The sequence below is a fragment of the Bidens hawaiensis genome, unplaced genomic scaffold (assembly GCF_021521415.1).
Source record: "Bidens hawaiensis isolate Kalapana, Puna unplaced genomic scaffold, B.hawaiensis_p1.1 tig00029282_1, whole genome shotgun sequence".
In the NCBI taxonomy this organism is placed as follows: domain Eukaryota; kingdom Viridiplantae; phylum Streptophyta; class Magnoliopsida; order Asterales; family Asteraceae; genus Bidens; species Bidens hawaiensis.
This window is the reverse complement of record NW_027494824.1, coordinates 106,212-119,769: the sequence shown is the minus strand read 5'-3', so window position 1 is coordinate 119,769 and position 13,558 is coordinate 106,212. Positions and strand designations below refer to the sequence as shown.

The window sequence follows — 13,558 nt, the reverse complement described above, 5'->3', positions numbered from 1 at the left end:
AAACGTAACACATAAATGGGGCTAGAAACTCACCTGAACACGGTTACGTTCTCCGTTGATCGTAATCCCTTTCTTCAGTTGTGCACGGCTGACTGTATAACAAGTATACATATCAATTTAACTATCACTACTTATAACATCTTTCTAGTCTTAATTACTACCCACAACGAACGGGGGTCCGGGGGCAGCGCCCCTGGCAGCGGGGTCTAGGGATGGCAGCCCCTAGCAGGGTCCAAGGGGCAGAGCCCCTGGCTGGGGTCGAGCTGCCAGGTCAGCTTGGAAAAATTTTATTTCCATTAACTGTCTTAACACATTTTTCATTAGATTTTTAATTTATTTTCTAATCGAACTTGACTTTAGGCGAAGTTAACCTTAGGCGAACTTAGCTTTAGGCGAAGTTACCAGCTAGGCGAACTTAGCTTTACAGCGAAGTTGCCATCAGGAGAACTTGGCTTCAGGCGAAGTTGTCATCAGGCGAACTTGGCCTCAGGCGAAGTTACCAGTTAGGCGAACTTAACTTTACAGCGAAGTTGCCATCAGGCGAACTTAGCTTGCAGGCGAAGTTCATCAGGCGAACTTAGCTTGCAGGCGAAGTTCGTCGCTTTGAAGGCGAAGTTGCCCAGACAGCCGCTGTTTTAGTTTCTGATCGGCCTTTCGAGCGATTTTAACACCCTTGCTATGGTTCAATATCACCCACTACGCTACCCGACCATTTTTGGTCGTTTATACACTGAAAAGCTTGGATCTTTAAACTTCAAAGATCAAGAATCATACCTTTTTGGGCCTGTTTGGATCTCGTTTACTTGCTTATCACCACTAATTGCTCTCTCTCTCACTCGGGTCTGCCGGATCTGCCCGGATATGCCTTCGGTCCGGCGGCGAAGTTAGTGTGGTACGTGTGTGTTTTTGGAGTGTTAGGGAGTTTGGTGAAAAATGAAGATATTTTGGGATTTTGGGGGTATTTATATCCCTGAAATCCCATTCTCATTTAACCCCTCTCAATTAATCCAAGTCCAAGACCCGCTCCTTACCCGATATTAATTAATTACGCGAAATCACTAAACATAACTTCCTTTACTCATCATTAAAATTTTAGGATGTTACAGCACGTCGATGTTTTATTAGAGATTTTCATATGTTAAACATCATGATATTATGATACTTAAAAGTTTCGTTTATCTAAGCTATTCTCAAACCCAATGCGTTATCAAGTTATATGTTCATATTTCGTGGTTAAATGTTACGTTTACCTACCACGTTATTCTCAACCCCATTATTTCAATTACATATTACGATGTTCATAATTCAAATGTTTTCATTCTTTAAATTTCATTACCTCGTTTATTTTGTTTTCAACATCGTTTACTTGGTTCATACAACGATGATATCATTTACTCGACTTAGGGTTTTCGTCTTGTTATTGGCCAGAATGGTCTAACAATATGTTTTGTAATGTTTTTACCCTTTTAATTCATTATTTTTTATTTTCAACGTTCTATAATTTTATGTATTTATCTAAGGTCCATGTCTTAAAACCACACAATAGAGCAAGTTATATGGACCATCCGAGATAGAGGTAATTATAGGTCGACACATAATTATCAAATTCCTCGCATGAAAAGTATAATAAGTCCGGTTGTGTGAAATAACTCGAAACTTGGAATGATTTTTGGAGAACGGGACAAATACAATATGATAAGGGCATGGTGGATACGTCGCTGGTACATTCTATATATAAGTGTCCTTGTCATATTTCTTATTTGTGGCGTTCTTTCGGGTCATTCAAAGATCTACGTTATTTTATTTTAATTATGCATGTATAAAATTGCTAAAAATTCCAACAGCTCCGTTTATTAGTTGTTCTCTTTCAATTTTTTTTTCAATTTCGGGACGAAATTTTTAAAAGTTGTAGGTCCTGTAACATTCGTTACTTTTCAAATCCGAAAGCCCGACCCATTTTAAATTTTCGGTTTTGTTTCTATTTAAATTTATAATTTTTTATAATATTATTAATTAATCTCAATTTTCGTTAATGTATTTTATGTGATCATATCTTATGCAATTATACATTTCACCACCCTTGTAGTATTACGTACTCATTTAAAACATTCATAATCAAGATCAAATATTTATGTACATGTCCCATGCAATTTACTAGAATTATTATTTAACTACAACTACTACTTTTATTATTTATAATAATTATTATTATTAATTTTATTATTATCATCATCATCTTCTCATATGTTATTTAACTAATAAAAACTAATGAATGTTTTAATTCAATAAAATTTATTAAAATAGTTAAACCTTTTGAATACCATATTAAACAATTTTTAATTTGTGTTTTAATTATATTAAATATGATTAATTTTCATAATTTACTTAAGATATAACAACTCTATATTTTCAATATAAAAGGAGGACAAATCCTCCATTATTTTCACACATCAATCCATTCTTTTCTTAAGTTTAAGAGCACTAACAAGTAAGTTGTTACCATTTCAAGCATTTTATAGCTTTCGTTTTGATTTTATCTTGAATGTTCATACTCGTTCATAAGTTGTTCTTCATGATCATGTTACTTTTATCATAAAAATATTATATCTTGGTTTTAAGAATCATTATGGTCATGGATATCCAAGATGAACACTTTGATTTTTCTAAATCTTGGATCAAGCCTAGTTATTTTGCAAGAACAAACATGAATATATATTTATCTCAATCTTATGATTCGTTGATCATCATAACTTACAAACTTTCTTTTAAATAAGATAATTTATAAAAATTTCTTTTATTTAAAATATTTTACAATAGATATAACATACTTTATATCTTTGAATTAATTATTGAGTAAATTAATTATTGTTTATTTTATTTCAACATAACTACTATTTATGATTTTCTTTAAGAGAATTCATGCAAAACATTTAAGTTAATTAATTAATTATGTTACTTGGAAACAAATGTTTAATCATAAATTTTTATTAATATTATTATTTAATCATATATTAATAAGTTATAATTATTTGTCTACAAATCATTCTTCACTAATAAACATCAAATGATTTATATAAACTTTATTCATTTTTGTTAAACTCATTAAAAATCCCCAAGTCTCCATTTACCATAAGTTAATTAACTTTATAATTCCGGTAGCTAGTCATTGATTTTTGTATCTTCGTTATTATTTATAGTTTCATGAGATTCAATTGCTTCGTTTGTTAACTCGCTTTCGGTTATTATTTCAAGTTGTCTTCAATATCAAAGGTAAGTTTCTCACACCCCCTTTTTACCTTTTTACTATTTGGGGGGTAGCATATATATCCTATCAAAATTCAATTTCGTTTATTTATTATTTACAAACTACAATTCGCATCATGGACTTGTGTGTTTACCTGTTACTTGCTCAAATATTTACGTGCATGGATTTCTTCGATAAGTATGATCATACGCCCCCCCTTTGCACCCATGGACCATTTGTTTCTGGTGGAAAATGGACTCCGATCTGAGTACGTTGGTGCATAATCTTAATTGGAAAAGACCTTCATTTATTCTTTACACTCATGGACCATTGTTTCTAGTGTAAAGAACCCTTATGTGTTTTTCACAAGTTTTCATGGAATTGTATGGTTTTTATGTAGTATTTAAACTGTGTGAACTCACCAACTATTCAATTAGTTGACTTAATTTTATATATATCCTACAGGTACTTTCATTAGAGGATGAAATGAAGAGGATACTAGAAGTTAGGTTATCTAGATAAAAAACAAGATGATGTTTGTTTTGTTCCTTTTCCCTTGTGTTTGTTCATTTGAAATAACTTGTGTACTTGATGCTTTGGAATGAATTAATGATAATATTGTCACTTAATAGTGTCACATGTGTTTTGGACAATCTGTATGTCACACTCAGGCGTTTCCGCTTTAGCCGGGATGTTACATCTAATCTCTATGATTAATTCATGTCAAAGAATTCCTCAAAAGAACAAATCACAAAGATTCATGGGACGCTCCGATCCAACTCCACGTCATAACCAAAAGTCGCTAGTTTTCATGATCAAATAAATTAGTAGGCACAATGTTCTCTCTCTCTCTCTCTCTCTCTCTCTCTTCCAAGCCCACGAGAAGTGATCACCACCCAAGACATTCATCGTTACTTCACTTACCCAGTTAGAAAACTTGTAGTTTTTAGCCGACTCGATGGGAATAAAGATGGGGCACATATTTTCAGATCTAAAGACCCACACCACTTATAAAAACATATTATTTCTTAAAACCAATCATGGTTATCTAATGACCAACCGAGATTTTCCAAATCCGCCTCAATACCGAAAACTCCAATCCAAACACTCGATACATCCTTCTCAACAACAGGAATAATGTTAGTCCGATACCCGAATATTAAGTGGTATACCTTATCCAACATTCACCAAACACCAAGGGGACACTAGTGGTTTAGTTTAGGTGACGCACATTAAAACAATTGGCATGTATCCCACACTTATTGACCAATTTGCATGCCAACTTTTTTATAATAATAATAATAATAATATTATTATTATTATTATTATTATTATTATTATTATTAATATTATTAGAGACTTCTCAACTACTTTTTGTCTTAATAAAATTTATCAATTTTAGAATCTTCAAATTACTTTCATTGTTATATACTCTTCTTCTCTATTTAAATTTATAACCAACAATAATAAACTAAAAATTTCATAATCCGCTAAGTTAAAATATGAAAACCAAACTTATTCTCGTGTAACAAACCAAACATCCATTTAGATTTCATAATGCTTTTGGATGAATGTAGGAGCTAGCTTCACTAATTAACACAATAAAAGTGGAAAAATCATACAAAATGTCATTTTATGCTCCACTTACCAATCTTCTTGACCTATAACGTGCAATCAAATTCCTTTGTGGAAAATACTAACTGAATTATATTACTAAAAAGTAAACTAAAAATGGTACATGCATCAATCAGCCGGTGTCCCGATGATTGTGTGTTATGTGTCTTATGTACAAGGCTTGATGCAAAACTACTATCGAATCGGAGGTCTCACAGGAAGCAGCCTCTCTATCCCTATGGGGTAGAGGTAAGGCTGTCTACATCTTACCCTCCTCAGACCCTACTATAGCTTTGCTATTGGTGGAATATACTGAGTACGATGATGATGATGATGAAACTAAAAAGGTTTCAAGGAACAAAGCAAATTTATAAGACTTAGGTATTGTTTGGTATGTATGAATGAGAGGCGAAATAGAATGAACCATTATGATGGAATGAAAAAAAAATGTTTTTGGTTGGTCAATTGAATGGAATCACCCATTACCATGTTCATTCCATTCTCTCTAAAATACCCCAAATTCATTCAATCCACCCCCCCTCTGTTATTTTTTTTATCATTTCATCCATCTTTCACACTATATCACCTCCACCACCCTCTCACCATTACTACCCATTGCCCTTTCACCACCACCACCGCCGCCTCCGACTCCCGCTACCACCCACCACCGCCTCCGTCGCCGGCCATCACCACCACCTGCTTCCACCGCCCGCCGCCACCACCACGCACCTTTGTTGTCACCACCCACCACCGCCACCACCACCCATCACTCTCAACCATCACCACCACCGCCCGCCACCCCCTGCTTATTACCTCCACTACCACCACCAACAATCGCTCCTGCCCATCACCATGACCCACCACCACCATTACTGCTCGTTGCCCACCACCTCCACACCAACCATCGCTCCCGCCCATCGCCACCACCACCTGCCACCGCCAACAATCACTCCTGCCCATCGCCTCCGCCACCACCAACCATCGATCCCGGTCATCATCACCACCTCCCACCACTTACTACTGCCACCCGCCACCACCACCTGCCACCACCAACAATCGCCTCTGCCCATTGCCATCGTCACTCACCACCACTATTACTGCTCGCCACCCGCCACCACCATTCCACTGCCACTCACTACCATTTTTATTTTTTTTCCGGCCTTTTCTAGCTTACCAAAAAATAAAAACTAATAATTTATGTCATTCACACATGGTAATCATATATGTCAATGGAATGGTAATAAGTCATTTTATTACCTCATCAATTCCATTCCCTCGCTCGTTTCATTTCATCATTTATTTCTTTACCTCGTACCAAACAGTCTCTTACAATTTGAAATAGAATACAACTATTTATAAGAAAGTGAAGAATTTTTGTGGGCCTTTTCAACCTAGTTTATAATGCTCTATTATAATGATTAGAACTTGATCTATACATCTTTTAAGATTGTTTATTACTAATTATTCTGTCTCTGTTTCAAATATTATGATATTTATTGAATATATTTATTATTATAATCAGTTAGTCAGCTTTATCATTAAATTTTTTATTGTAATATCTCTCTGTAAAGATACAATTTAGCTTCTTGACCAAATTTACCCACACCTCAAATGAATAAATTGCAAAGATTCCTAAGACGTCCCAATCCAATTCCACATAATCTTAACTCTTTAGCCATAAACCAAAAGTCACCGGTCTCATTGATCAGATTAGTAGGCACAAATTACTCTCTCTCTCACACACACACACATTGTGGCATTCTCTTCCAGGCTCACGAGAAGTGATCACCCAAAACATCCATCGTTACTTCACTTACCCAATCATAAAACTTGTAGTTTTTAGCTGACTTGATGGGAATAAAGACGGGGTACATCTTTTCAGAGTTAAAGACCCGACCGATATCTTCTGAATCCGCATCAATACCAAAAACTCCAATCCAAACACCCAGTACACCATGCACCCTTCTCAACAACAAGAATAATGTTAGTCCGAAACCCGAATATTACGTGGTATACCTTATCCAACATTCACCAAACACCAAGGACACACTAGTGGTTTAGTTTAGGTGACACACCTTAAAATAATTGACACTACAAGTTCCAACTATCCCACACTCATTGACATATTTGCATGCCAACTTTATAATAATAATAAATTAATAACACAACACATGTGTGATATGTATCAATGGAAGTTAGCTTTAGGTTATGAGTATTGTCGGATCACGCGCACTCTGTTGATATTCAACTCAACCACCCCACCAATTCTACACGTTCACCTTCACGTTTACCCCCTTTTGCCCCTAATTAGGGTTTATACTATTCCCACTTTGACTTTCAATCAACCCCAGATCCACCTCAATCAGATGTTAATTCGCACACAGACCCACAAACCCACATACCCAATTGACCCAATTGCTTCAATTTACCATCTTGATTTCAGAATCTTGAAAAAACCCTGAAGAAGAACCCACTATGCCGTTCAGCTGGAAGAAGAAGACGAAGCGTAATCGATTCTCGCAATTGGTTGCTGATCATCTTCAATCGCCTAAACGTGGTGGGTCCCTTGTTGTCGAAACTGGGTTTCCGACTTCGATTATTGATCTTTATGTTAGGAATCGTGGTAGGTTTCGGAAATCGAGTGTCAAGAAACAGAGTGAGTGTGATTATGAATCGAACCCGTTTGTGGATTCGGGTAATTTGACGTCTGGTGGTTCGGATCATGCCCAAATTGATGAAATTGTTGAAGAAATTGATGAACTTGTTGGAGTTCGTAGCGTTACGGGTGTCGATAATCTTAGAAATTGTAGTGAAATTGAAGTTGAATTGAGTGTTGAAATGGTGAGATTGAATCCGGTGTTGGTGGGTGTGTTGAAGGGTTTGTTGGTTATGGGTTTGGTGGTGTTAACGAAAGGGTTTACTATTGGGATTACGGTGTTAGCTTTCGTGCTAATTTTGATGGAGTCGGTGGCGAAATGGAGGAGTTTTAATGAGACGGGTGATGTGAGGAGTTTGGAAGAGAGTGAAGAAGAATATGTGGAGTCGAAGCCGGATGAAGTGTTGGAGATTGAAGGTTTGATGGAACCGGAGATTAAGCGTAAAGGTTCGAGACGAGCCGTAATGAAATCGAGGATGAAGAAGCTTGTTCCGAAGAAGCTACGAAAATCTTCGGTAGGTTTGAAGGAGGAGATAGTAAAAGCTAGTGAATGCTCAGGTTCGAAAGGCGAGATTGTAGAAGTAGAAGTAAAATCGAGTGGAATTCGGTGTGATGATGAGGGATTAGGAAGGGGTGTTCATCGGAGTTCGGGGTGTTTGGTTTTGTGTTTAGTTGTTCTTGTTGGACTGATTGGAGGACGGGTTTTGGCTCTCGTGCTTGCATTATCTTGGTGCTTGATGCTGAAGAAGCTGCAATGGAGAAATGTAAAGTTTCCCATTTCCTAACTTTGATTTGTTGTTTTTTTTTTGTATCTAAATCTTGTTGTTCTTGACTTGTGCACAACTTTATTTAAGCAATAGAAAGAAGATATACATGTACTATGTTTGTTTTTCTTGTTATTCAAATGCGCTCCGTACTTGTTTAGTTCGTGTCTTACTAACACACAAATAGATTTTTGTTATTAGTTAATGGTTACATATTCATATGATGCATCAGAAAAGCAGAAAACATGTAGTTTCAGCTTTTAATCACGCGGTTGTAAACTATGGTCATTAAGTTCAAGATTCAATAGTTTATGTGGGCTGCTAAGTTTGTTTTGAAACCATTTTTCTAGTGACCAAATACTTTGATGAGTAGATGAGGGGTTGTTTGGGGTTTTTAATTGAAGATTAAGAAACAAGTTACAGTCTTTTTTAAGGGTTGGTGTTGTAACTCACTTGCAGTTGCAGATAATCAGTGTTAAGTATTTGACCGAAGCTAGTTATTGAGAGAATCGTTTTGAAACTAGGATATCGGATCGAATGCTAACTAAAGAATGATGAGTTAGTTAAGTTCCGATTTGGCTGAGAAAGATGAAGCAATCAGATATTCAGATCACTTTGTATATACATCTTACTAACATTCAAAAAATATATTGTACCAGTATTACTTAAGAACATCTGAATATCTGATATAACTTGGATTTAATAAGCGCGGGGCGACTAGGTTCTGAAGCCAAGCACAAGGCGAGAGCGCAGTTGGTCTTAAAAACTGTTAATGAATCATTAATAGATAACATTTTAACTTGATGATTTCAAAAGCTAAAGAAATACTGTAAAATATTAAAATAACTACAAATTAAAGAAAAGCTTGATCAACATGCAAAGAAGCTTTATACCAATTAAAACTCGACTTAAACTCACTTAAAACATATATTTTTCTTGAATCTATGGGTTTGTATCTGAGAAATAGGGCATTCCTATCTTCTTAAACACTTGAAAGCATGAGGTAGAAGTAGTATATGTAGGGAGTCACTATACAACTCACATAACTCATTGTACAAGCTCATGTAGATGACGATGGCCTGATTCTGCATCGCAAATCAGGAGTTGTTATCGCCATATAAAAGATAATAGAAGGTTAATAGCGTTAGCATGTTTGTTTTGGTGGCCAAGGTGTTCAAGCAGCCTTCGCCCTCAATTTCAGATGAGCCGCCGGTATACAAAAGGTGTATGAGGTGGTGGTTCATGTAATTGCTGCATTTCACCCTCACCGAGCCACGCAACGGGTGTCAGTGCAATGTATCTGATTGGGAAGAACTGAGTCAGTGGCAGAAGTCATCGAAATGGAACAGATTAAAAGAATAAAAAATTAAAACGAAAATGCAGAGATACATAAGGATGAAAATACCAAATACTTTCAGCAGTTCACTCTTCGGTTCACCCCCAGGCGTGATAATTTCAGTCTCAAGACGGTATTGTTTGAGAACAGGAATTGGAATGATGGGTCACATAACCTACAGACGCGTATCGATCTGGATTATGCGAATTGGGTAGTTTGAATTTTTATCGAGTTCAGTTCGAATTCGGGTCAATTCGGATTATAAGAAAAAAAGTTATATATGTCTGAATATGAATATTTCGGTTGCATCGGCTCAAAGAGTCACAAGTTTAAACTCAATTCGAATTCCAAATTCGATTAGGATGCTAGCTTGATTCGAATATTCACCGAAATCAAATTTCTGTTGGGTTCAACTTTATGCTTATTCAAGTAGCCAAGCAGGATTCAAATTTTTAGTATTAATTTATCTAGTTAAATATATTAGAAGTAGCTTTTGATGTGGTGGTGTCAAAAAGGTTATGGGAAGTTTATCTGAGGTGAGATTCTATACTTGGTCAGTAGATAAACCCGACTTTCGCACACGTGGAGTGTTCGGTAGCGGATTAGTGTACATGGATTTACTGTTATGTTGTAAACGACTCATCTGTTATATCGTCAAACATAAGCATACATCCCGTTTAGCCCTTTCGTGGTAATAATGTACAAAAATTGGAAAATCGTGGGTACGAGAGCCACTGACATGAACCGATGTTCTATCTTGAGCTTAAGCAACCCATAACCCATTGTAACTACTTAGCTCCAAAACCCGTATTCTTCATTACTGGCAATAAGAAGCTCCAAGCTCCGATTGATGGAGTCGAAAGCTCAATCAAAATCAACTTAATCAATAAAACACTTTCTACCAGTTTTTTAACCCAAGAATAGTCCAACTGATATTACGATAGTCTTTCAAGAAGTTATTAGTTGTGTGTTTCGTAACTTACGCATTTAATCAAGTCTTTCAAGAAGTTATTAGTTGCATATTTTGTAACTTATGTATTTAATCAATAGTTAAATTGTTTTGGTCAATAGTCAATAGTGTTGTCATTGATTAGATAGATAAGTTACAAAATATACTAGTAACCGAAGCGAGATCTCGTAAGTAACGCAACCCATATTTGTTATTCCGGTGAATTCAAATTATGTAATAAAAACTAGCTAGTGAAATGTTGTTCGAAAATATCCCAAAATGCCTTGATAAATTTAAATGAACAGCCGTTAGGACCGAATACTTATTCGCAAAACTGCTTCCTTCATTTTAGGAAACTGAAGAAACACGGATCTACTCCACACTAATGGGTCCTAGATCCGATAAGTTAACAGGGTAGGATACGGTTAACTGCCGATACGATATGAACTCAATTGCCTAAAGTCCAGTGACGAAGACCTGCAAAACAGACACCATGAGCTCGTTACGGGAAGGACAAGAGGGGGGGTCTTCCCGTAAACACCATCCAGCGTGAGAATAAGTACAATTCCGACGAATATAAAGTACTTAAGTAAATTGAGAGAGTACAGTGGGAGTGAATGAATACCTCATGGTGATCGAGAGGGTATTTATAGCCGAATGGTGTGGAAAGGTGATTGGGCCAGCTGTCCTTTTCAGAAGATGCTCTTGTAACCACCTGGACACGTGTCCCCTTCTGATAGGTTCAGTTATATGTTGCATGTGCATGTATAACCACCTGGACACATGTCCCTTTGATATAGGTTGATAGGCAACACTGACCATGTGCACGGTTATAACGGCCTTGCTAGGTGTCCCTTGTTAATTGGCCGAGAGATCAAAGCATCTTAGTAAACCTTCTGGAAGGTATTTGATTGCTGACAGCTGTCCCGGGGCATTACCTCGTGATCATTTACGCGGAAGGGTATTCCTTCATGCGGATGATCCCTGAGGGTGCCAGGATGCTTCCGCATGTGTCGTAAGGGTGTTTCTTCCTCAAATGCTTATGCGGATGATTCGTATGTTCTGCGAGTGACTTGTGATGGGCTCTTAGTCGACCCGCGGGTATTACTTAAGGGTATTTGGGTCTTTTCAGTACCCTACCTCTATAGAAACTAATCAGGCACGCCTACTCGTTTGGGGGTTTTGTTCATGAGCCGATAGTTTAGAATTTAAAGGAGCCGTTGGATATCAACTTTGTCAAGTTATGAACTAACTCCTTTAGGCTGTTAATTTTGTTTACCTTATTTAAAAAAGGATTAATTAATAAATTAGCAAAAGTAACTCACTTATAAAACTAAGGCTGAGGGGTGTGGGGGCTCTAACGGGGGCGCGAGTGGGGGCTCCAGCCGATAATATTGTGACGTGTGGCAGAGAGAGAAACTGGATAAGATGGGTGTTGGAGCCCCCGCTGGAGCCCCTGGCCCTGGTGTGGAGGGGCGCGAGCAGGGGCTCCAGCGGATTTTTTTTTTTATTTTTTTATAAATATATTCAAAAAACGTATTATTAAAAAAACTCATAAATTATTAAAAAAACACACATTTTTTTAAAATTCAAATTACAAAAAAAACATACTAAAAATTAAACAAACAATAATACTTAATAATAACACTAATCTAATACAAGATCATCGGGTCGCCTCTCCCACAAATGTTCAACCAACTCATGTCGAAGCTCCCCGTGTATCTCACGGCTCTTGATATTTGCTATGTTGTGAAGTTTTTGTTGATCACTGATTGTGGACGGTTGTGGCGGAATGTCACCTTGGTAGTTTTGGCAGATAGCTTTGCCCTCGTCTTCTAACGTCATGTTGTGTAGGATCAGACACGTGTAGACGACGTCCGTTATCCTCTCCCGAGTCCAATAACGTATCGGGTTCGCCAGAACATAATATTGTTTTTTTATCCTCTCCCGTCGATAAGGTCGTTGATCAAATTTGACTGATCGATAACATTAAGATCGTTATTTGACCCAGCAACACCAAAAAAAGCATGCCAAAACCAAAGATCCTGTGACACCGCCGCCTCAAGTATAAGGGTCGGCCCTTCATGATCACCACGGTGGAACTGACCTCGCTAGGCCGTTGGACACATAGCCCATCCAACATGCGTACAATCGATGCTACCTAGCATCCCAGGAAAACCATGTTTTTCTGCGTGCACCTCATATATGCGTTGGATGTCATACATTGTAGGTTTACGCAGATATCTCCGAGCGTAAGTCGATATGACTCCTACGTACAATATACATTACAAAATTAATGTCATACATTGGTTGATATTTAATAAAAAGTAAAATTATTGTTTTTTACATTGGCAGAAAAAATGAAGGGATTCACGTGCAACCCTTTTCGACATCTGTAAATACTCATCCAAAGCGTCCGACGAGATGCCGTACGCTAATTGACGGATAGCAGCCGTGCATTTTTGAAGAGGGGTAAAACCGGGGAGACCCCTAGCATCCTCCCTTTGTTGAAAAAAGGGATACCGTGCCTCTAAATCACTTGCTATACGCATGAACAATTGCCTGCTCATTCGGAAACGAGTTCGAAAATCCGACTCCGCATATACCGGTTGAGGGCTAAAATAATGCCTAATCAAAGTATCGTTAGCACCCGATCGATCACGATCACGAGGTGGTGCTCTAACCCTCGGGAGTCGAGGTTGATGGGCTTGATTTTGCAAGAGATTGACCATGGTTGCGGTCAAAACTCCTCCTACATGAAGAAGTAAATCATCCTCTTCGGAGGAGTCGGAATCAGACGAGTACGACGACATTATTTTTTAAAAAAAAATTGGGAAGATGGGTTGATTTTGGGTTTTTTTTTGAAGTTGTGGTAATTGATTTATATGAAATTGGTTATATATAGGAAGAAAAAACTTTCTTTTTTATTAAATTATGAGCCCAACGGCTCAATTAAATGATCCAACGGATTTTTTCACTTCTCCCAATGCTCCTT

The 13,558-nt window shown here is 37.2% G+C and overlaps 1 protein-coding gene across 1 annotated transcript; it reads left to right on the top strand.

Moving 5' to 3' along the window:
- Positions 1-6,759: 6,759 nt before the first annotated feature.
- LOC143578496 (uncharacterized) lies at positions 6,760-8,915 on the top strand. Its single transcript, XM_077062063.1, has 2 exons — positions 6,760-8,525; positions 8,759-8,915. Exon 1 carries the CDS (start codon positions 7,334-7,336, stop codon positions 8,297-8,299), a length of 966 nt encoding a protein of 321 aa, XP_076918178.1. The 5' UTR covers positions 6,760-7,333; the 3' UTR covers positions 8,300-8,525; positions 8,759-8,915.
- Positions 8,916-13,558: the final 4,643 nt, after the last annotated feature.